This window comes from Siniperca chuatsi, linkage group LG14 (assembly GCF_020085105.1).
Source record: "Siniperca chuatsi isolate FFG_IHB_CAS linkage group LG14, ASM2008510v1, whole genome shotgun sequence".
Taxonomy (NCBI): domain Eukaryota; kingdom Metazoa; phylum Chordata; class Actinopteri; order Centrarchiformes; family Sinipercidae; genus Siniperca; species Siniperca chuatsi.
In genome coordinates this window covers 10,688,557-10,712,980 of record NC_058055.1, presented here as the reverse complement: position 1 = coordinate 10,712,980, position 24,424 = coordinate 10,688,557, and the positions used below count along the sequence as shown (strand labels likewise).

At 39.3% G+C, this 24,424-nt stretch overlaps 3 protein-coding genes across 7 annotated transcripts in view; 1 reads left to right on the top strand and 2 right to left on the bottom strand.

Annotated features, from left to right (window-relative positions):
- The window catches only part of LOC122888832 (neuronal tyrosine-phosphorylated phosphoinositide-3-kinase adapter 1), a 35,683-nt gene extending 33,698 nt beyond the window's left edge, over window positions 1-1,985 (bottom strand). Inside the window, exon 1 of one of the 2 annotated variants that reach the window (XM_044223743.1) lies at window positions 1,255-1,985. The gene's annotated coding sequence lies outside the window, so the exon portion shown is untranslated. The remainder of the gene's footprint in view (window positions 1-1,254) is intronic. The other variant, XM_044223738.1, reaches the window with a different exon arrangement.
- Window positions 1,986-3,965: 1,980 nt separating this feature from the next.
- Window positions 3,966-8,256, top strand: mogat3b (monoacylglycerol O-acyltransferase 3b). Of its 2 annotated transcripts, XM_044223736.1 has the most exons (9): window positions 3,966-4,114; window positions 4,566-4,656; window positions 4,870-4,977; window positions 5,427-5,497; window positions 6,501-6,530; window positions 6,638-6,842; window positions 7,199-7,373; window positions 7,494-7,678; window positions 7,756-8,256. In XM_044223736.1, exons 2-9 carry the CDS (start codon window positions 4,575-4,577, stop codon window positions 7,908-7,910), a joined length of 1,011 nt encoding a protein of 336 aa, XP_044079671.1. In that variant the 5' UTR covers window positions 3,966-4,114; window positions 4,566-4,574; the 3' UTR covers window positions 7,911-8,256. The 2 variants fall into 2 exon arrangements, with proteins under 2 accessions (XP_044079671.1, XP_044079672.1); XM_044223737.1 differs by lacking the exon at window positions 6,501-6,530 and having other exon boundaries at window positions 3,967-4,114.
- Window positions 8,257-8,716: 460 nt separating this feature from the next.
- srrt (serrate RNA effector molecule homolog (Arabidopsis)) lies at window positions 8,717-17,497 on the bottom strand. Of its 3 annotated transcripts, none has more exons than XM_044223733.1 (20): window positions 17,344-17,497; window positions 16,746-16,864; window positions 16,406-16,534; window positions 16,177-16,323; window positions 15,593-15,781; window positions 13,696-13,865; window positions 13,318-13,502; window positions 13,126-13,236; window positions 12,882-13,041; window positions 12,608-12,756; window positions 12,437-12,498; window positions 12,214-12,292; window positions 11,632-11,823; window positions 11,367-11,534; window positions 10,967-11,120; window positions 10,400-10,593; window positions 9,526-9,682; window positions 9,319-9,411; window positions 9,095-9,205; window positions 8,717-8,959 (listed from the first exon to the last, which is right to left on the bottom strand). In XM_044223733.1, exons 2-19 carry the CDS (start codon window positions 16,862-16,864, stop codon window positions 9,102-9,104), a joined length of 2,562 nt encoding a protein of 853 aa, XP_044079668.1. In that variant the 5' UTR covers window positions 17,344-17,497; the 3' UTR covers window positions 8,717-8,959; window positions 9,095-9,101. The 3 variants fall into 3 exon arrangements, with proteins under 3 accessions (XP_044079668.1, XP_044079667.1, XP_044079670.1); XM_044223732.1 differs by having other exon boundaries at window positions 9,106-9,205; XM_044223735.1 differs by lacking the exons at window positions 15,593-15,781; window positions 16,177-16,323; window positions 16,406-16,534; window positions 16,746-16,864; window positions 17,344-17,497 and adding an exon at window positions 14,384-15,551 and having other exon boundaries at window positions 9,106-9,205.
- Window positions 17,498-24,424: the final 6,927 nt, after the last annotated feature.

Sequence of the window (24,424 nt, the reverse complement as noted above, 5' to 3'; positions counted from 1 at the left end):
TTTTATATTCAAACAAGAATGTCTGTAATATTGAGTAGGATTTGCAGTTTTGTTATATTTGCACCAATCCTTTTAAATTCACATATTGTGTTTGTTTTGTACAGATAGCCTACTAACTGACATGTCTGCTTAAGTCAAAATAAAATGTCTTTTCAGTATAGATTTAACATTTCCTGCCAAGTCAAGCAGGCTTCCCTGATTCTTCCAAGTAATACTGGAAGAGACTAAAGCCAGTCAGGTAAAGAAATAACTATAACATATGTACTCATTTTAGCAGCCTCATAACTACTGTTTATTGAAATGTCTTCAAGCTTGTGGTGGGGTGGTGAAGAAAAAATATCTCAGTGTGAGTGATGCTCGTTTTGAGTGGCTGTCACGCCCGGAAAAAAAGGTGTGTGTGTGGGGGTCAGTGTGGACTAACCTTAATTTCACGTTTTAATTCACAAACCCCTCGGCCCATTTGGATCGTCATATAAAGGATCTATGGTAGGATATTGCGGCAGTGTATCGCGTATAATCTGGTGGTTTTTCCTTTAAAAGCACATCTGATGAACTGGCTCCCCTCATCCAGACGCCTGCCTCTCCCACACCTCAAAGACGCGCCAACACATCCTCACCTGGCTGCTCACAAACACACACATCACCAGTGTATTCACAATCAGAGTAACTACCGCCCATTCACACACACAGACAACCCTGCTATCGTATTACCCGTAAACATGCAGATGTTTTCCGCCGTGGCCTTGCAGAACGAGGCTCCTAACACTGACACTGCTGTGGTGTGGGCATTTGATTAATAACGCTGTGCATGCTCCGGCATCACCGGTCAGCTGATGGAGGCTTGTTTTTTGGTGAAATATTTATAAGGTCTTGTCACGACTGAAATTAAACGCGGGCTTGTGGGTTAGAGCCTACTGTGCGGCGGTCTTGCCATATCTTTACATCTCTTTTGTGTTTGGGGCTGAAATACAGACCTTATATTCACCGCCATGGGCTGCGAGGCTTCAAGGTTGAACAATTTGGCTTGTGAACACACCGCGGCTCACTGTCAACCTTGTGTTTCTTGAAATTTACGCGTAAAATGCCATCAGGCCCGACGTCTCCTCCGCAATATAGCATCATATTTTCTACTGCTAATTAGGCAAACAGTGCATTTTTGACCATGACAGCTGGTGATATAGGCTAGATGATGTGAGCAGCTGATGCGGTGATTTATAGAGCAAAACATAATATTAATGAAGGTGTGATACCTACCTTAGTAAGCGGGTAGCCTCTGGCTGGCGCAGAGGCAGACTGTGCCGATATCCAGTTGCCCAGGCTCGTAAAAATCAGACAACAACAACACCACGCCGGTTGTTGATGACACAGCTGTCTTGGTAGACTGGAGGGAAGAAAAATGCTTTCCCAGATGTGTCAATTGACGTGGAAATGAAAAATCAGTTATTCAGACGCATATCACCAGAATGACGCCTTTTCTTGACGTGAAAGGTCTTCCATTTTTATGATAAACAGCGCACTGTACTACCGAGGCTCGGTGTAGCCTGGCCGGTGCGAGATCTGATTGAAAACCATGATGCAATTCAATGCGACGTTACAAAATGTTCCTCTGCAAACACTCAGGTAAAACGCCATCCTTGTGCGTTTTTCAACAACAACAACAAAAAATAAATAAAGGCTCCTACACGACCTCCGCAAAAGAAACACGCGTTGCGTTCAGGCATGAACAGAGGGGGTGGGGGGACACGTCAAAACAAAAATGCGCAGATATCAGCGCGCTGGGTCGGTTCAAGCGCTGGGCATCCTCTCTGTGTATTTGCATCCATATTGATATTCATACAGTACTTCCTGAGAGCGGACCAGTGGTTGTTTTTAGAAGAGGGGGGAAAAAAAGCATCCGAGGTGGCTTTGAGTCCAACTGCGACGAGAGGCAGCTATCTTTTGGCTGTTATCAGTAGACCGAAATGAAATTTCATATTTAGCAGAAGATTCAGCAGCAGACTCATTAAATGTCCGGATGGATTCTTAATAAAGTAGCGGAAGATTTTTTTTCAACTTTAATAAACCGAGACTATATTTATTTTACGAAAACACCAGGATACACAAAAACAAAGCAAAACTGTAAGATATGGGAATAGTATAGGAGCGTTATAGTGATGTAGCCTAATAGGGGATAAAATACTATTAGGTGTAGAATACGCTCGCCATAAACCAATGAGCACCACACACATAAAGTAGGCTAAGCCGTCATAGGAATAGCCTGTTGGTGTGACATTTAGTTTGGACTGTATTTAGATGATCAGTCATTTCAGTTAAAGCCAAGGGGAAGAAATAAAATGGGGTTTGACTGAGAAAGTGAGGAAGTGCCCACTGTTGAGTCCATATAAAGGAAAACATAATCTTATTTATGTATTTTCTTTTCTTTTCTTTTTTAGAGGTATGGACAATTGCAACCAAACTCAAGTATACAAATGTGGTGGGGGGGGGTTGTCACATGACCAACTAGCTAACACATGGCCTGTGTGAAGTCTATGGGAGAATGTAAAGGTGAGGACAGCTCAGAAAGTGAAAGTTTCAACAACAATCAAGTAAGAGATAAGGAGTGCTCCCTCTTGAGAAACACAGACCTCTAATCATGTAGGCTGTATCAGTGGAATCTTTGGACTGTCATTGGCCCTGTTCAACAATGTGCAGAGATCAAAGTAGGTCTATGTATGTGAAGGGTCATCTCAGCGATCTGGGAAGACCAGAGCCCACATCTAAATATTTCAGTGATTGATTCTACTTCCTTCAGACATTGGTCAAAAAAACGTAGAAATGTTTATTAAATGTGTAATAAAATAATAACTAACTAATGTACAGGTTTGTCCTCTATACACTGTATTATACCACAATGTGTATTGTCAACAATAGTATTTATTGTGATTGGCCATTATTTAGTATTAAAGCTGTAGGTATAAATAGTCCAGCCTGTAACACTAGCCTCATACCACAGTCTTTCTGAAAAGCTGAAACATTAGACCTCTTTGGGCTTGTACAAACTGCACTTGACTTGACATCTCCCTCACCCTGCTGTTCATTTTGTTGCACCTGTTAGGGCGGACAACTTACACTGTTACCAATCCTCATTGGCTCACAGTTTGGAGACATCACATAACTCCCAGCAAAGGTCCATCCAACTTCAACCTGACAGCCAGGGTAATAAGACACGTGTGCAGGTGTGCAGGGCCTTTAACAAAATAGACCCTTTTCATGGTAGACATTTCGAATAGTCAAAGCAGGAAAAGCACAGGTGCAAATAACAACATTAATAAAGGCTCCATTCCATTAAGTGTCCCGGTGAGCTGTGTCAGTGAGCATGCACAATAACAAAACTGCCATGCTATCCTGCTGTTGCTGCTGTTTCCTGATTCAGTTTTACATTAAAAGCCGTCCATTGGCTCAGGCTGCAGAATCCCTTTACTTTGTGAAACATCTGCAGGAAGCTGAGTTTCACTAACAGTAGCTTAACATAGAGAAAGCACTTAGAATTGATTGAAATTTATCAGCGAGCAAGAACAATATTAGTATTTCTGGTAAAAGAGAGACGTGGACTCACGCTTTAATCTGATGAAACTAGAGTGTGCATTATATCAGCACAGTTAAAACAACTTATAGGAACAGGAACATATGTCATGATCATGAGGAGAGAGATAGGGAAGGGAACATCAAACATCCAGCATCAGAGGAAAACAACAGCACTATAGATGCAATGTTGTTCCAGATCCCTTTAAGTTGAATAATACCAGCAGAACAGATTACGAGACACGTAACCTCGTTGGTCACTAGAGTGACCAAAAGCAAAAGCGACACACCATACATAACACCGATCTGATCATGACATTATTGCATGTCCTCCAGAGGACACTACACAGATCTAAAACACAATGTACCCAACTATAAAACTTTGGCATGTTTATCTCTGACATTGCTTGCCTGTGTGTCAAAGTATTGGGGGAGTGGATTTGTTATCAGCAGCTTTACATGATCTGGTCAAAGTGCATCCTGCATTTCAAGCTTTTCCTGAACTGGTGAATCTGCATCCATTCAAATTAAATTTGGAATAAACTCTAATAAGGTAAAATATTGTGTTTTATGCTTAGCAGTATGTATCATATGTATGTATGTAGTATCATAAAAGTTGTTTTACGTTGTCTTAAGGACTTTTAGCCAAAGGTGTTTTGTGGTCGTACAAGCTTGGCTGATAAATTGTATTTGTGAGCAAATTAATAATCCTACTAGGTTTGCCTGTCAGCTTGTTCACAAGTAAGTCATTTCATCGGGCGGCTGCATGCCTTGCAAGTTTTTAAGTCTATGACTTCCCTAAAGGAAGATTAAGATCACAAGCTAAAGTGCTGATTACTAATGCAACCTCTATCATAAATTTGATTATCATCTCAGATAAAGCAACTTTTGTTATAAAGTACAGGCATAAAGAATATAACCTATATACCCATGACCCCTTTATTGAATGAAAACACAGCTTAAAATGATTGCTGATTGCTGAAAATGTATGGTATGGCCTCCAGGTTGCAGGAATGACTAAAGTAAAAACTCAGTGGAAGGAGTTTTTAGAGGCAGTAAGTGTTCTGCAATGGGTACTAAGCTTTCTCTTCTTAGGTAAGATCCCACTACACTCACCCTTTATGAACTTGTATAATACGACACTAGAAAGTATCTCAAATAATAATGTTTGCTATATTTACATTATTTACAAGCTTTTCACTGCATCTGTAAATCATTTTTACCTGAGCTAATTTAAGACGTCTCTTATACCCCCAATATATGGACTCTCGTATTGTTCACCACGGCACAACACACATCCAACTTCAGGAGTGGCTTGTATTATCTTGATGGTGTATTTTATGTTTACCTCGCTGTGGCCGCTCTCCACTCTGTACTTCATGTGGCTGGTGATGGACTGGCAAACCCCTGAAAGAGGTAAAGGAAATTACATCATTCATGTAAGCTGTGTCTTAATTACATACTATATACTAATTATATTAGTTAATTAAAACAACAAATTGTGGACAGTGGTAAAACAGCTTTGTGAACACCCAAAAAAAAACTATATAAAACCCAATTCCATACCACATACTAATTCTATACAGTATATACTATATGCTAATCTTTTGCATTTTGCATTTAATATACAAGACTCCATACTGTTTTGAGTATACTTCATTTTGTCACTTTTCCAGTGTGAACACACTACATACTCAAAGCCAACTTAGAATTAGTTGTGTAGTATGTAATTGGGACGTAGCCTTTTTTTATACGAACTGCAAAAACAGTATACTACGACAATTAGTTTATAAAACATACTGTATACAGTTAGTAGGTAGTATGAAATTGGGACACACTCTTAAGACTTCCAATGTCTCCATCAGGGGGCAGGAGAACGACATTTGTGAGGAAGTGGAGGGTATGGGAGCACTTCAGAGATTTTTTTCCAGTCAAAGTAAGTTTCACTTTGTATCTTTCAACACCTGCATCACATCTGGGGTTCTTCTCGTCATCTGATTTGATTAAATTTGGTTGGAACACATAGATGTGCTGTGGTGGGAATTTTGCAATAAATAACTCACAAGTCTATTTCTGGATTTTATTCTCACACTTGCAAGTGGCACAATACCCAAAGAACAACACAAAGCCTCCTTTGGCAAAGAGCAAAGCTTCATGCATTGCCATCATTCATTATACACTCAAAAGTCAGATATGCCCGTACACTGGAACGATCTCATTGGTTATGACAAGTCATACCACTAGAAAGACAAACATATTACATGACTTTACAAAGAAATCCATCCTCTACACAATTCTTCAGAAGTTCGTGTGCTGAAATACTGCACTACCTTATCTGTTTACACTCTTATACCTCTACACAATTTCAGTGTACCTTCTGTATTTTTCCACTACATGTGTGTCATAACTCACTCAAGGAATGTGACAAGAATCCACGCAAAGGTTTTACTTAAATTACAAGAATAATTTATTAAAATGAACTCAAATGAACAATGAAGTGTGTAGATCAGCAATGTCAGCAGTGAAAGCGGTGCGTGGACACGTGTTGAAGGTGCAAACCAAAAGAGGCAGGGTGGATGTCAGCCGACAGCCAACAGCTAGATCTCAAGAAACAAAATGGTTTGTGTACAGTCCACCCAGAACAACTCCTATATCCTCTCAAATATTTTCTAAAATCTTTTCAAACTTCATGAAATATGAAAGTGGAATGCATGAATGAAATGTTAAAAAAATGTTTCACTCTTGGAAACAAGTGCAAAGGCCTGTACTCATTGACTCCTGTGTACTCCTCAGGTACTGGGAAGCATAAAATCCTGGTATTTTCTGCTGTGATTCTTTATTAAGACAGATTTACAGATATGGCAACACATCTATAAGATACAAATCTTTGTAATGAGCATTTTATTATGGGAAGCCTTTAATCAGCACACTTTCATCAGTTCTCCCATTCAAACACCTGCAAGAACCAGGTAACATAAAAGTATGTGTTTTTTTAAATCTCTCATTCAATGAAAGTGGGTTTGGAATCAACTGTGATCAACTCTTTTAAATCTCTTTTGTCAATTTTCTTGCTCAGTTGGTGAAGACAGGCGAGCTGAATCCAAACAAAAACTACATCTTAGGTTGTCATCCGCATGGTATCATGAGTGCAGGAGCCTTTACCTGCTTCAGCACAGAGAGCTGTGGATTCAATGAGATGTTTCCTGGGGTGCGATCCTCCCTGGCGATACTGGCAGGACTTTTCAGGATACCACTCTTAAGAGAGTACATAATGTGTGCAGGTATTTCTAACATGTTCAACTAAAAGGACTGAACTATTGACCATACCATATCTAAACCACTTCTGTCACATCTGAAATATGTGCTAAAGATTATTTAAGTGCAAAAATAGTTTTAGTTTGTTAGATTGCAATTAAGACTGCAAGTGGAAGACAAACAATATCTACGTGTGATTGTTGCAATCGTTTGCTTCTTGGTCTCAGACCAGTTGGTGCTGTCAGGATCCCATCAAACATGACCCCCCTGGAAGATTTAAGACTTCCTGTTTTGTTCTTGCCTTTCAACAAAACCAGTCTCTCTCTCTCAGTCTCAGTTGAACTAAACTGTTGTTACGGTCTTACTTTGTCTGCCTCATCAGGTCTTTATCCAGTCAGCAAGCCAAGCCTTGCCCACCTCCTTTCAAAAAGTGGCAAGGGAAATGCAGTGGTGATTGTTATAGGGGGCGCTGCTGAGTCTCTGGCATCCTCTCCTGGAGTCAACATAGTGGTCATGAGGCAGAGAAAGGGATTTGTCAGGGTGGCCCTTGAGTTTGGGTGAGTACACTCTTAAAAACACACAGGAAATAAGAGTTATCAGTGGGTATCACTGTATTCACATGTAGTCAGCAGCCCACTACTGGACACACTGATATAATCTCTGATGATCCTCCACAGGGCTGATCTAGTGCCTGTTTACTCATTCGGGGAGAATGAGCTCTTTCGGCAGGTGATTTTCTCAGATGGCAGTCTAGGTCGGAGGTTACAGGACCTGTTTAAAAAGATTATGGGTTTCGCCCCGTGTCTATTTGTTGGTGAGCGCTTGGCATTCCTGCCCTACAAGACTCCAGTTACCGTTGTTGGTGCGTATTTCATTATTCTATAGATGAGTGCAGCTTGCAAACTTGCCCTTTTTGTTCTAATGCTCTGCTTCTTCCAGTGGGAAGTCCAATCTCAGTGCCAAAGCGTGTCACACCAACTGAGGAGGAGGTCGACCACTACCATAGACTTTACATGGAGGCCCTGTCCAAGTTATTCCATGAACACAAGGTCAGCTGTGGGCTTTCTGAAACTCACAAGCTTCGGATCATTTAGACATTTCTCTTCCACATAAAATGTTGCTGTTTTTATTTGCTGCTTTTTTACAGTGTGGATCTGATGTGGTGATGAACTTGATCTTAAATAATAGATTGATCCTATAGGTATCTTTGTTCATACTGTAAGATCTATTTGAAATATTTAACATGAATATGCCTGAATAAAATTATTAAGATGTGATGCCCATTATGTGGGAATGCTGGTACGCAAAGCAGTGAAAACATTGATGGGGTCCTGGTATGGCTATATTTATCATGTATTTTCATGAATTGTGTAAATGAGATCCCAACGTGTGTGCTGCAGTTCTTACCTGCTGTTTACATTAAAGTGTGACCAGGACCAACTTCAGAATGAGCACTTTCACATTTAATTTATAACTGGAGTATTTGTATATGGTACTATTGTTATTTTTACTCAAAAGAATATTGAATATTTCTTGCACCACTGCGAGGCTTCTGCAGTTTTCCAGTTAGCAGCTGTGTCAAATTAAATGGCCAGCAGAAAACGCACGTGTAATTCAACGGTTTACCCAGTAGAGGGCAACCATTCTTCAGCTCAGCTTCAATTCCTTTACCAGAAGTGTTTGGACTTTCGAAACATTTACCAAAGAAAATAAATAAATAAAAAAAATCACAAATGCACAATAACTCTGTGTTTAATGCTAACCTTGATCCCAAGTTCTTAAATGATCCTGACCTCCTTAAAGTCTGACTGCCTGCTTTTCTGTTTCATTTGGCTGCTATAATCTGCTTTAAGTCAAAAACAATTAGATTATTTTTAATAAATCATTGGATACCTATTAATGTAGTTAAATCACAACTTTATTCAGGAAACATTTTACAACAGAAGTTTGTTCTAGTTGCACAATGATTACAAAAAAAATCTTTAGGAAAAGCCTTAATCTACTACAGAAAAGCAAGCAAAAACAACACTGGTAAAGAGTGAAGACTGAAAGGACCAAGTGAACCTTCTAAAAGAAGTCCATATCATCTGGTGCATCCAGGTCACGATATTCAATGATGTTGCGTGGGTCACCTCGTGACATTCTAAGATGGTTGAGGGTGCAAGGAGAAAAACAAAGACCCAGGAAAGAAGAAAAGAAACAATCATATAAAAAGAGGTTCAAAATTCTCCAAAAGCAAAAAATAGACGGCTCATAGCAAAATAAAGATCACACGTACAGTGGTCTCACCTAATGTTGCGTGGCTTTCCCAGGTAGCCACCTTGTCCGCGGAAGTTGTCATAGTTGCCTCTCCCTCCTCCATATTGGTTGGGGGGGTAAGGAGATCCACCTGTTAAAAAAGGAGGATTCAAAATCAACACAAAAGCAGCGGTCTGATTGACAAACATTTCCATTGTCAGCACAAACAAATAAAAATAAAAAATTACAGTCAAGAGAACATACCACCGTAGCTCATCAGTGGTGGACGAGGCTGTCCAAAGCCCATTGGACCCTGAGGACCTTGAGGAGGAAATGGCATGCTGGGAGAAAGCAAACCTGTAGGATAAGAAAGAAAAAAAAAGTTTATATTGTTGTGGACAAAATATGATTTCATTCTTTATTCCTTTACTGTGAGTATCTGTATGGATTAGATAGAAATGTTGTGTCGACCTTGGCCTGGGCCTGGAAGAGGAGGAAGCTTCATCTCGGGCAGCGACGGTCTCTTGGCATCCATCAGGAAATTGTTAAAGAACGCCACTTCCTTTTTCACTTCTTCAATTTTGTCCCCATGTTTGTTCAGGATGTGCTTCCGTACAAACTCTGGACCCTTGAAATTAAATTGAAATGCAGAAGGTCTTAGCATTAAAATAAGAATAAAGAAACAAACAGTGATTGCCAATGCAGTAATACAGGTGATGTACATGTCCTCCTATGCCGGGATTCCACCGGGCACGACTCTATAACATCATGACTGTGAGCCGGTTTTGTTCCGTCCTCCAAGCGGCTTCTTACCCCACCGAGAGCCTTTCAGTTTGCCTGCCCGACATTGTTGACTTGTTGATGTGGTCCTTTTCCCTTGACTTTTGTACTTCGACCATGGGTAAGTAGGCTAGGTAGTTAAATGGTTTCTATTTTTGTCTGTTGTGTTTCTTGTTGATATACTGGGAGTCTGCACAGGGTGTCTTATTTAGAAAATTGACCGGATTCTCTGTGCCGTTTCTGTGTCTGACCTGCTCTGTGCAGCTTGACGCGGCTTCCGTCAAAAATAGACTCGCCACGTATTCACTGCAGAGCAGAGCAGATAGCTGCTTCTGGGACGTGCTGCGGCGCATCTGGTGGGATCACAAGCATAGTCTAGAATGGCTGTGATCAGCTCCAGCGGCTGCATCGCAGCCATAACACAACGCAACTGTGCCCGGTGGAATCCCAGGGTTATAGTTTTGCTGCACAAGAAAGAAATCTTAAAAAAAAAAAAAAAAAGTCAAATCATCAAACATCTCATTGTGTTGTACAGTCCTGAATACTTCGTTTTACAAGCGCTCACCTTAAATTTCTTGCCACTTAGTGGGCAGAGCCATTTGTCCTTTCCCAGCTCTTGAGTGTTGGCAGACACAAACTTCTCCACCTCCTCCTCTGGATCCTTTCGGCCCATCTTCGCTGCATCGTCCTCGGACAGGATTTCTTTTAAACTAAACAAAGGACTCAGCTTCTCCTCCATCATCTTCTGCCATTGTTGCACTGTTACAGGTGTGAAAATGTGTGACAGAGCTTATAAGAATGATTTAAAGCCATAGTTGTTTAACCATTCCATATGGTCCTTAACTCATCAAGCCACCAGTGTTTCATTTTACAAAATAAATTTTTCCACAGATAATCCACATATTTTTTTTTAGATAAACAGCAATTACACTATACTACAACTTCAAAATCTACATTAATACACAGCTAATGTTTAACCAGCAAAGAGGTACAATAGTTAAAAGATGCAATTCAAAGCTAAACAGGAAAACATTTTTTCACCAAAGCTACTGTTGTACACAACATATTTACTTTCTCTCTTCGCAGTGCAATCCTCCAAGTTATATAACACAAACAAGGGAAACACACTGACCTTCTCCGTGTGTGATGCGGTTAGGAGGGATGGGTCCACGTACATGGATCATGCCACAGCGATTGGGCATTTCATCCTCACTGGGGTATTCACAGGTGTTGTAGTAGTCAATTGAATGCACAACACGCAGATATAAGATCAGACGATCCAAAACCTGGAACAAGGTAAATGGTGAAGAAACTTTACAAAGACTGAATGTAAAGATTATATTTACTAAATTAGCCAGTTTTAGCCAGCTATCTGGATGACAGACATAGTGCATCAAGGATACTAGTAACAAAATCATATCTGCTTTCAAAAGAGGGCAGAGAATAAACAGATGAAGTATAATGTATTGTTCTGATAAGGAATTTTGCTGCATGTGAATTCATAATTGTACTCATAACTGCATAAGTCAAACCTTGGCTAGTTTGTCATCCCTCTCCACAGTCGTCTCTGCAGGGTTTCCTTCCTTGGCGCTCTCCTCCTCCATCCCACTCCCAGAGCCCAGGAGCTCCTCCTCCTCAGCACTCACCTCCTCTATCAGGTAATCGGTGATGTTCTTCAAGATGGGGTTCTGAGCTGGCAACTTTTGAAATCACAAACCAAGCAAAATCATTTGAGAACAATCTGTTTAAACTGTACACACACATGCAAATGCATGAACTTGACTATCAGTACTGTACCTCTGTGCTCTGCCGCTCTTCCTGGAACTTGGTGCTCCACAGGTCTCCTTTTTCGTCCAATGCATGAATGAGTTTGGCAGCCAGCTTGATGTCATTGCGGAGCACCTGCTTGTGCTGAGTGATGCCATTAACATTACGCACCCTCCGGGCCAGGTCCCTGTTCACCCCTGGTGCCAGTTCACAGTCTCGCAGCTGTGGAGGATAGACAGTAAAACAGAGTTTTAATGGCCTAAGCTGCTATATAGGACATTACACAAGTAATAAAACAGGTGCAAAGGACTATCCAAGGCTCCCCTAAGTCCAACATGTTGAGATGAGTTTAGATGTGCTATTCTGCAGTCTACATTAGTGTTAAAGCGTGCATTTTAAATGAGAACCGAAAGTCCAGTGCCAGCAACACATATCCAAAACCAGTAATTCACTAACACAACACAGGTAGCAAATCAACACATACATAATAAAACAGATTACCTACTGCAAGTTATCTTAGGCTGCATCATTTTGACACAAAACATTTTCGTGGCTCTTTGGAAAACTCTAACACATACTTTTTCTGTCAAAAGCTGAGTCTGGCACACTTACTCGAATATTCTGAAGGTTCCAGCAAACCTCTTTGATGTTGATGCTACGGTCAAACGTCACCCAGCAACGTCTGAAAAATCTGCAACAGCACAGTGTTCATTTAAACATTACTGTGTAATTGTGTGGAGTCTCTTGCTTCACACAATGTGTGTCCAACAAACATTTTCAGTGTAACAAATTAAAAGAAAGGGTTTTTATGTTTTATTTTCTTTTTAAAACCAACCTGCGCTCTGGATGGGGGTCAGACAAGCAAACACGTAGAAAGCCAGGGTATCGCCGGCAAAGCTGAGAGAAAAACAGATAAGGATATTAAGTTTAAACAAAGACACAATTATTCAGTGCCCTGATTCTACATCTCCTGGGTCATTAACACTGCCACCTGTGCTCAACTCACAGCAATAATCTCTGCCTTGGAAATGGTGGGAGCGATGCTCCTCATGAACAGAGAGCAGGTCTTGTGGAGAGGCCGCGGTCTGGGAGAGTCATCTTTGGGCTTCTTTTCCTCTTTCTTGTCATCCTCAGCATTCTCTTTTGGTTTGTCCTCTTCGCCATCAGATGGAAGAGAGCAAATTGGTGGGAACACGTCTTTAGTTATAAATAATCGTAACATAGACACTGTATAGTCTTTCGGAAGATAAAAATCAGACGCTATGAATTTGATTCCTCACCTTCACCCTCCTCTTCCTCCTCATCTTTGTCTTCCACCTCTTCCTTCTTTACAGGTTTATCAGAGCAGTTGGAATTTGAGTCTGAATCCGAGTCAGAGTCACTCTCTGAGGCGCTGCCTTCATCATCACTGTCTCCGCTGCGCTTCCTCTTTCTTCTCGGCTGATAAATGAAAAAGATGAGGGCTATGTGGTTCATTTCTGTCTCTTGTTAGCAAATCATTTCAATAATGGAAGCAATGCTTACTTTCTTGGGTTCAGGCATTTCTTCTTTGGCAGCTTCTTTCTCTGCCTCCTCTTTCACATCCTCCGCTTCGGTTGCAGCCGCTCTTTCTGTGCTGGCAGTGTCGCTCTCCTCCTGTGGCACAGTTTACTGTCATCAACACAGCACTGTGAAATCTCTACTGCCCAGCGAAGACTGACAGAGAACAAAACATACCTTCTCATTTTTGTCTTTCTCCACTAAAGGTTTGCGATCCCCGTCCAAGGTTTTGAGGACTTCTCTCTTGGGAGGTTCAGCGCCCCCTGAAACAGATGCTAACTTCTCCCTTTCTTCTTCCTCTTCAGATGGTAGGTCCAAGATTCGAAGATCATGATCCGTCCCTCCCTCCATCTTTATCACAGCTAAAGGCAAGCAAGAGGGCATATGGTTCAACATACTGCAACTGATGACGGTGTCTTTCCTTTAGGTACTATCCAGTATTTATTATGCATTTTTATTATGATTAAAACAAATATGAGAAAGGTAATGTAGAAAGAAATAAAAAGACCAACTCCACATATCAACAGTACTCTTTAAAGTATTTTGAGGCCTCACCTGCATCCAGAACCTTGATGATAGCTGGGGTCTGTTCAATGTCCAGGGAGACATTATCAAACCAGCCATTCTCTATCAGGAACATGAAGACATTCAGACGGTTGTGCAGAGCACTCTGGGCTTCTGACTTAAGTCGGCTGGCCTCGTCTGGGTGATACTTGGACCTGAACCTGTGTCCAGATTTGGGGTCCACAAAAAAAGTGGGGAGGGAATGACGGGGGTTGGGATGAACGGGATGCAAAAGTTAGAGAACAAATGCATATTATATATCTATGTTGCAACTGTGGTGTCATACAATGGCACTGAGAAATATGATTTATTTGAATATTACAATTTCTTTTTACCATATTTTCAACAAATATTTTTTTTAAATACAGATGGTGGAGTTGTTTGTTGGGAAACGTTAAAAATGCCAAATTCAGTCAGTGGAATTGAAGTATCTATGCAGACTATAATAATTAAGATTGTGATTTCTGTATTTTGTAAAGCCTAGTCCTTGTGTTAGGTCTTTCAGTGTATGCAGGTTTTGACTTTGTGATTGATGTAGCTAATTATTGCACATTATTAGAAAGTTTGAGATTAACTCACCAAAAAATAAGGGAAAAACACAGAGAGATTATAAAATTAAGCATTCACATATTCAGAATTTCACATTTAAAAATTTGATCATTGAGTGGACTACAGTTACCTTTTGTTCTGCCAGTTTATTAACAAATAAATACAGAGAGGGGGTCTCTTCTGTGAAAATGCGCTCCACTTCACCCCAATGGTGTGTCTGTATACACACAAATTCGGTTTTGGGATTCGATTTGATCCGAATATAAAAAGAAAATAGTGTAGAAAAAGCATAAAACAAGAAAAAAAATCTCCTTGCGCGGAAGACTACTTGACTGTCTATCTAAAATCCCTGGTACTGTGTGTCTAAGAGCAACTGCATTGTGCGCAGTGCATGCCCTTGCTGTCTAAGACCGATTCTTGCTGAGTTCCACTTTTTCTCATCTTCAAAAAAAACGTCGTCAACGTAGTAGTGGGAATGAAGGGAAGAAAATTGGGTTATGTCAAAACAGAACAATTTTGCATGATACCTGTGAAATAAGTGTAATAAGCATTAACAGGCATTATACAACTGTGAATCTTGGAAATGTTAAAATGTCAAATAAGAAAAAGAAAATCAACCCAAACAACGAGAGTGACTTTTTGGTCAAAGCTACATGTATCTGAACAAAAATGAACTTAAATAGAATTTAGAGACAAGTCATTTTACTGATTTACTGCACAACATAATGAAGAAGGCAGGGTTGTTACACTGCTATGTGTATACTTATGTCTGACTTGCTGAGTCACTTCGTCAGAAATAGGTTTTATTAACACCTATGGAACCCTTTGTCCAAACTCCTACAACAGATTTATAGTCAAACAAAATAATATGTGCACTAAGGTCAAATTTGGGTTGATTTTCTTCTTTTATAAACTACAAGTACAGTAACAAAAGTCATTAGTAATGAACTCTGATTGTGGGCCTGATCCTAGTACATGGGTGGAACTGCCCTTATTTGGCAAGAAACTGAAACATATTTAAATGCTTAAGTGGAGGTATTATATTCTCTTGTCAAGGTTGTTACTGCAAATACTTGATTTAGCCATCAATTAAACATGACTACCTTAATGTCCCATGATACACCCACCATAGGACCAGGCCCAACCTATTAGATTGGTATAAAAATAGCAATTACATCTAAAATTGTTAATAGGAACTGTAAAAAAATAAATGGTGATGGCAATCACAGATTAAATGACTATAATAATTAAATGAAAAGAATGACTATAGTGCAACTACAATAAGACCAACTAATATTCATGATTAGGGCTTCTGTACTAAAGGCAACTGAGATCGTACCACTCTTCATCTTTATGAGCCAAAAAGAAGTCCTGCATCTGCTGTCGGCGGAAGTCGATCTTGTACTCATTGTAGCGTTTGACAGCCTCAGTCTCATCCACAGAATCATCCAAGGACAGCAGGAACTCCTTAAAGCTCTTCATTATTGGAGGGGGTGGACCCAAATCCATGTCATGGATGTTGCCGAGCCTAATGGAAGAGAGACAAGTTGGATGGAGTTTTACATGGGCCAGCAAAGCTAGTGCATTAACGCTATACATTAGTTGTGTGATGACAGAATAAAGACCATACTGTGACTGTGCTGTGTGTATGTTCTCTCTACTGTTCTCTCTCTTTCCCCCCCACTTTAATTTCTGTACAGACCATATCTTTGCATGCAACTACTTTCACCTACTTAGAGGTGGAAACTTAATTCTTTCTGTCAAATGTACATTTTCAGGCTAATATGTTTTTGTTAAAGAAAATTACATTAACATTCAAAAACAGACATCTCTAATAGTTGCAGGAATTATTGGAAAGTTAATTGAATCTATAAAACAACATTTAACTTCAAAACTCAGGCTCACTCAACCCTGATTCCTCACCTTGCCTGAATGGGGATGCCATGATGAGGCTGCATGAGGTGCAAGTCAGGATGGCCCCAGTGCTGTGGTGGGCCATAGCTGGGCCCTCCTCCACCACCATAACCCAAGTCGTATCCCCCACGGTAAGGGTCTCCACCATGGTCATCCCTGCCAGGGACAGATAAAAGATCTTAACCAACAGCAGATATCAGCTGCAAAGATTGTGCACTAGTGTTGCTGTGAGTCTCACCAGTCTCTTCTCATGCGTTTCTGCTGGGGACTCATGTCGTGCCTGGGTGGGGTGAATCTCTCCCTACGACCTCTGTCATAATCCCGGTACTCTCCGCGGCTACGCCGTTCCCTGCCTCTGTCCCACTCCCTGCGAAATTGATGTCAGGAAACATGAAATAAGAAAGGAACACTCACATTAAACAAATATTAATCTTCAAACTCAGTTACACTCAGTGTGAGAGCACCAGAGAGCCACCATTTAGTTGCATTTTGCAGGTTTGTTGGAGATGAGGTGGCATGGGGTTTAACTGAATCCTGTTTGAGATAGCCCTCTGAGGTTTCCCACACCTCTTTTTTACCTGTCGTTCCAGTCATCTCTGCGTCTCTCTTCTCTCTCTCTTGAACGGTCATAATCACTTCTCTCCCGTCTGAATTTGTCCCTTCTCCTGCGATCGTACTCATCATCACTGTCTCCCATCTTCATAAAGAGAGAAAAGCAAATTGAAGTCACGATGTGGGACGGTAGGATTACAGATAACGTTACAGTAACGTTAACGTTAGCTAAAACACTGATGATACAAGGATGCTGAGATGGCCTGCCAGAGACGGCTGGCGTAGACTGTGTTATAGTAGGTATTTTGTCTTGCACAACAATTACTGATATCGTAGGACTTGTATATCCGAATCCGAAAGAATTTGAGATACAAAGTGTAACAGAAGTGGGTAAAGAGGCGTGGCTTCTCAAGTAGAAACAAAGGGGATAAGTTATTGTTGTGGTGTGGGGTAGCTAATGTTAGCGAGGGTGCTATCTAGCGAACGTTAGCTAATAGGCTAACTCAGCTAGAAAATTAACGCTCCAGTTCGTCTTCTACAAAAGACCATTGTTTTTTTAAATCAGAGAATGACCGCACTTTAACTACTATTGATACGGGACAATATAAACGAGCACATTGATACCTTAGGAAATATTTGCTTGGATATTCTTCGTGTTCGACGACGACTTCTTCTTCTTCTTCTTCTTCTTCTTCGTCTTCTTCGTCTTCTTCTTTCTCGAGATTTTACGGCAGTTGGAATCCTCGATGTTGCATTACTGCCACCTACAGGTTTTATTCTCCCCTACTGTCCATTAATTTCAAAGCCGTCTTTCCAGTCCAGTCATCCTTAACAAACTAAATAACATTTCCTCCCTGGACCACTGTCTCCACATTCTAATAGACTTAAACTTACATAAACTTTCTCAGCCTCATGACATAGATCGCAAAGGCCTGTTGGATGTTTTCCTGTAATGGAAAGTGTAATGTTAAGGTTGCTGTGCCCAGTTCTCAGCCTGCTTATAATAATAATAAAACTTTATTTATAGAGCACTTATCAAAACAAAGTACAAAGTGCTTGATGTTGCTACTGTTGATTTACCTTCCTCCACACTATGCCTTTCCCCTCTGATTTTGATAATTTAATGCTGATTTCAACATTTCCTTTTTTGACTGCTTCTTTTGCCAATTTGTCTGCTCTCTCGTTTCCCAGGATACCTGAATGTGCTGGGACCCACATGAAGGTGATGTTTTTCCCTTGCCTAACTATTCTTGATTTACTGAACAAGATTAAAGCAGATCCTGACGACTTCTAGCTGTACCTGTCTTAATGCTTGCAAGGGCCGACACAGAACCGCTACATATTAAAATAAATAAAATATTGCTGCAACTAATATGTCCAGTCCATTCTAATGCCATCAACATGGCAAACAATTCAGCAGTATAGACATTGAAACAATCTGATGTTCTCCTGCTAAATCCCACCTGGTAACTGGTAGAGCAACTGCAGACCCTTTTGCATTTGTTTGCGGATCCTTTGATCCACCTGTAAAAATCGGAACACTGTCTTTATATTTAAAGTCCCTATAACTATAGTATTCACTGGTTAAATCAGCAGTCTTATGACTTTGCTTAATTTTAAGTAATTTCAGATCTACACATGGATTTTCTAATTCCCAGACAGGTCTAATAGGCCACACCACAGTTGCACAAAACTCTTTATTATACTTCCATATCTTTTGCCATTTGCTCTCCTGACCAGCCAAGCCTTTCTTTATGTGTCTTCTCCTTCTCCCAACATATCTGCAGCACCCTTTTTGTTGGATGGCTATCTCCATGCCCCTTTAGGTTGATAGTCTTATTAGTAGCTATTTACTTGAGCTTTCCTTATTTCATATTCTAGACACAGCACTGGATCCATAGTACTCCTTCCTTTCCTGAATCCAGTTTGATATGTGCCACCATACCTCTATTTTCCAAGAAGTACATTAACCCTCTCATTTATCATACGTTCCATTAATTTCCAGCTGTGTGATGTCAAGGCACATGGTCTGTAGTTGCCAGGCCTGCTGGCATCTTTTCCAGGTTTCCTTATTGGAATAATTATCACCTCTTTCCAGCTCTCTGGCATTCTTCCCTCACCCCACACTTTGTTATACTGCAGCAAAAATTTCTCCAGACTTCCTACACTTAAATGTTTTAACATGCTATAACATATTTCATCTTTACCAGGAGCAGTCTTTCCTGTTTTATCTAGTGCCTTTCTTAATTCTCCCACACTGAAAGGGACATCTTGCCCACCATCAACTTCTCCTTCTCCTTCCACTTCATTCTCTTCTTGATGTTTTTTTGCTGTGGTAGACAAACAAAAAAATAGTGCATTACCGCCACCAACTGGTATGAAGTGCGGATCTGAATTTTTATAATCAGTTTTTCCCTTTTATTTAATTATTCCACACTGTCTGCCAGTATCATATATATTCTGTATCCGATTTTACAGCTCCTCAATGAATCAATATGTTTACACTGAGTGAAGGTTTTAAACCCAAGACTCCACGCTTTTTATTGCTGCACCATTCCTACAAATGGAAATATTGCAGATGTTCGTTCTTTATTTTATAGGCTAGACATTTTCTCAGAATTCAGCCAGACATATTTGGTATCTTTGGAAACTTGTGTGAACAATTTTTTGTTGCACAGCATGAGTTTGTAATATCTGACTCACCGGTGTCAGTGGGATTTAAGATGATGCAGTTACAGGAAATTTGATTTAGAAAATTGTATTTTAACAGCTAATTATGTATATTTTACAGTAAAAACTAATTTTAGACAAAGATCCTGCACCAACCCATGGAATTCATAAACCCATCCTGCAGCAACCATGGAAGCAAGAAGGATAATTTTCCCTGACATAAGACATAGACATTTATAAGAGAAATAGTTAATAAATGGTCATGATAATGAATTATTATTTTTACTCTACTATGGATAATTAAGCCACACATAGAAATTTAAAAAGGACTTTTCAATTTGAGGATTTCCATTTATGCGTTTCCATTTTTAGAGGACAGGTCTATCTTAAAACAATAATCACTTGCCCATATTTACATTGAAAAAAATATTGTTGGTTGCTGTGATCATTGTGATCATCATCACTGTGAACCTCCTGTTCGTATTAGCTCTGGAGAGATCCCCTCTTAAACTGATTTCAATGTAAGGGACAAAATTACACAGCCCTTGTTCTGGTCAAAAATGCATTCTTTGTTTACCGTGGTCAAATCAAGTGGGTATTTTACAGAGTTACAGTCTTTTTAATATGAAAATTCCTCTTTGTATTTCCCTAGACAGTGTTTATTTGCTGAGCTGGGGCTGCAGTGGAGGAGTATAGTAACAGAAACTAAAAAGACTGTAATTTTGGAAGATACCCAAGTAATTTGTTCAGCTTAGACTGCTGAAGCATTTTGCCTCCCTCTTATATTGGAATCACGTTAGGGAAGAATCTCTTCAAGGCCAGTATGTCAGTATTATAGCAACTAATAACTTTTTCAACAATGTACAAATGTACATGATGTGAGTATTGTTATAAGACAGACTAAAGCGAAAGCAAAAGTGAATGAATCCTTCAAGGGGCCGGTTCAATTAATATCACAAAATACAAAAAAAAAAACACAAAACACTTTTATTGTTTTGTTTTAATTTAGATGTGTTTTGAGGTATTCATCTCTGAAATTTCTGTCCCATTGTGGTAGACTGGGCCTTTAATTATTTGATTTAATATTGCCTTGCCGTAAATTCTACCAACAGGTTTCAGTTGTATAAAGCGTATTATATACAACTGGTTTGGGGTTATTCAGGTTATTTTGAACCCTTTGTTTTTAACATGTGTTTTGCATTCATATCTTCCTAATGACTTGTTAACAGCAGATGAGTGGTATTGTGGAAAAGGTGTAAAAATAAAAATTGCAGTGAAAGGGTTTGATATTAGAACAATATTTTAATAGATTTAACTCATACTATTTTATTTTGCTTTCATTATCCAATAAGCTGCTAGGTATATCCTTTTTTTGTGCTCTTCTTTGTCCTTCCTCTGAACCTTAACTGGTGCCTCATATAATCCAGGATTACACGTGGCCACACTTGAGTAGTCTGCGCTTCACCCTCCATGATAAATGCACTTTCCACTTGTTGTGGGAAGGTGTGGCCATCCCTGGATCCAAATGCAAAGTCTTCTCCGGGTCTACCATTGGCTTCCAAAGTACTGGAGATATGGCGCAGTGGGTAAGAACCACCCAAAAAACCCTATGAACATGTAAACAATTATTATTTCCTCTATTAAGATACATATCAAAAGACAATACTTGAAAATTTGGTGAAAAAAGGAAACTTTCACTTTGTACAACTTAAAGTGATGTAAAGCACTTTGAATTGCACTACCCTGTATGAAAGGTGCCATACAAATAAAGTTTGATTAAGTGACTGATTGATTATGATGCACTGCATACTGATCAGTAGAAAGAATGAACTGAATCTGGTTATGGAATGATATTCCAATCCTGATTAAAAATCCTCTTTACACTAGATATTATTATTATTGTTGTTGTTAATATTATTATTGTGGAGCAAGTGCTTTAGTTTCATTTAACATTAAAAAGCCAAACTGTAGATGAGTTTGAAAACACAACACCGGTATAAACTGATATGCTCCATTTGAATAATTTTTTAAAAAGTCATTTGAATAATATTTTCACTACTCCTCTATCAACTGTTTTAACTTTCTTCATTTTGATTAAGACAAATTGTATTTCAAATGCTTGTCAAAAAATTTGAGATTCACCATTTTAAAACATTTGACATGGAAAATACATGTCAAAATATAATTTGTTGTTATGGTACATATAATAAATCATTATGATTGGATTTTCAGTGATGAAAGTCAGGTACCAAATGCAAAAGCTGAAAACTATAAATTATGTTCCTTACCTCATTGCGGTCTTGAGTTTCTCTTGAATCCAGCAGCACAAATAAAGATACAGTCAAGAATAGCAAGAAAGACAATCTCAGCACAGAAGAGTATGGCGCCAGTGATCCAGGCATCTTTTCTTACAACTGCACTGGTCAGCATCCAGAGAAAGTTCATATATTTCTAATGATATAAAATGCAGCACAGCAAGAGCAAACTTGAGGCTGAAGAGTAATCCCTTATAGGTTCTTTAGCTTTAGGGATTCATTTATGTGACGCCATATCACGTCTATTACAATCAGTGTCTATATACCTTGGTGCCACTATATTTATTTCTCAGCTTGTGTGGAACAAACTTAAAGAAACACACCAACCTATAGTCCCACACATGGCCATAATCCAGCCAATGGCTAACCTACGCACAGCTACCTTCTATCTGGAGTTTTAAAAAGGTTTATTCAGCTCAAATATGAATTGTCTTTTCTTCCAAGCAGCAGGTGACTTGATTAAAGCCACATGAAGTGGTAACAGTGAAAAGACATGGAGCTTGTTAAGAAGGATTAAATGGACTGAATTCATCAACTGCGGAAAGTCGTAATAAATCACCATTACACCCAAAGGCAGCAACTTCCATAGGCCATGTCAGCTAAACAGCTCTGAAAAGACAAAAGTATTAATATAAGCTCTTATTCTCCATTAATTTAAAGGATTCTGACATTTAAAAACAAAACAAAACTCGTGAAAATGGGGAAAACAATAACGATATTTTACTGTCATCTATAAATCTATAAATACTGCCATTGAGCCAATAACATTTAAATGTATTTGATTGCCTCAAAGTAGATATTTGGCAGCAATGACTCACAACCAATGCCGTTAATGTAATGGTTAATTTAGAAATAACAACAAACATATTTAAGATAATAGGAAAAGGGATAACTGTTTAAACTGTAATCAAGATATGACAAACTGAGCACACAGCAGTCTTACAGGGTGATACAGTATGTTTTGTATACATATGTATATATACATAGTGAGCTGTCATTGTGCTGCAGTGTTTCTCTAATGGCGTATTCATTGATTGGAGTAAAAGAACCTTCCGCAGGGTGTCCCTGCACCGGGCTGATTAGTTACTATGAAGCTCATACCAACAGGATCAAAGACCATATATTAATTACCAGAACATTTTCTTAGGCGAGCCATGCATTCACAGAACGTTAGTCCTTTCATTATTATTAATGAAACCACACTGGGGGCAGAAGGTAAAGAAGACAGCGAAACTACATCTGAAAACTTAAAATAAGTCGTTATTCCTCTCCATGGCAAGTTGTCAAAACTAGAGAGCCCCTTCACTCATCAGCTTATACTGTCAAAAAACAACATTTTGTGCCAACAGACATCCAGTTCTGTAACTCTTTGACCACAGCTCTACTGACATTTTCACTATGGGTTTAATGAAGTCATTTAAGATACACTTGATTTTGGATAGCGACCAACATGAAATGGCTTACTTCTGTCCACTGTGACACACAAATGCACATAGTTTAGGTATTTACTTCGGCAAGTGTATATTCTCAAACTGTGGCATTCTGAGCATAAAATTAGTAATATAAAAATTTGTAATATATTTATCTGTATTTCATTATATAATTATAAAATTATGTATTATAATTATATGATACTGATGTCAGCTTTCACATTCATTTACAGCAGGTAAAATAAGTATTGAATACCTCACCATTTTTCTCAGTAAATATTTCTAAAAAAGGTGCTATTGACATGAAATTTAACAACCCATGCAATCCACACATGCAAAGAAATCAAACCATAGTTGTCCATAAATTAAGTTATGTATGATAATGTTAAAGTATTTGACACACTTACTGAAATTAATTTAATACTTTGTACAAAAGCCTTTTTTTGCTATTGACTGCTTCAAGACGCCTCCTGTATGGAGAAACAAGTTGCATGCATTTCTGAAGTGTGATTTTGGCCTCTTCTTCCACACAGTCTTCAAATCTTGAAGGTTCCGTGAGCCTCTTATATGAACTCTGATCTTTAGTTCTTTCCATAGATTTTCAATTGGATTCAAGTCAGGTGATTGGCTGGGCCATTCTAGCAGCTTTATTTTCTTTCTCTGAAACCAGTTGAGAGTTTCCTTGGCTGTGTGTTTGGGATCATTGTCTTGCTGAAATGTCCACCCTTGTTTCATCTTCATCATCCTGGTAGATGGCAGCAGATTTTTATCAAGAATGTCTCTGTACATTTTCCCATTCATCCTTCCTTCAATTATATGAAGTTTGCCAGTACCATATGCTGAAAAACAGCCCCACACCATGATGTTTCCACCTCCAAACTTCACTGTTGGTATGGTGTTTTGGGGGTGATGTGCAGTGCCATTTCTCCTCCAAACATGGAGTGTATTATGGCATCCAAAGAGTTCAATTTTGGTCTCATCTGACCAGACTATATTCTCCCAGTATTTCACAGGGTTGTCCAAATGTTGTGCAGCAAACTTTAAACAAGCTTCAACATGCTTTTTCTTCAGTAATGGAGTCTTGCGTGGTGAGCGTGCATACAGGCCATAGTGGTTGAGTGCATTACTTATCGTTTTCTTTGAAACAATTGTACCTGCTAATTCCAGGTCCTTCTGAAGCTGTCCACAAGTGGTCCTTGGCTCTTGAACAACTCTTCTGATAATTCTTTCACTCCTCTGTCTTGCGAGGAGCACCTGGTCGTGGCCGGTTTATGGTAAAATGATGTTCTT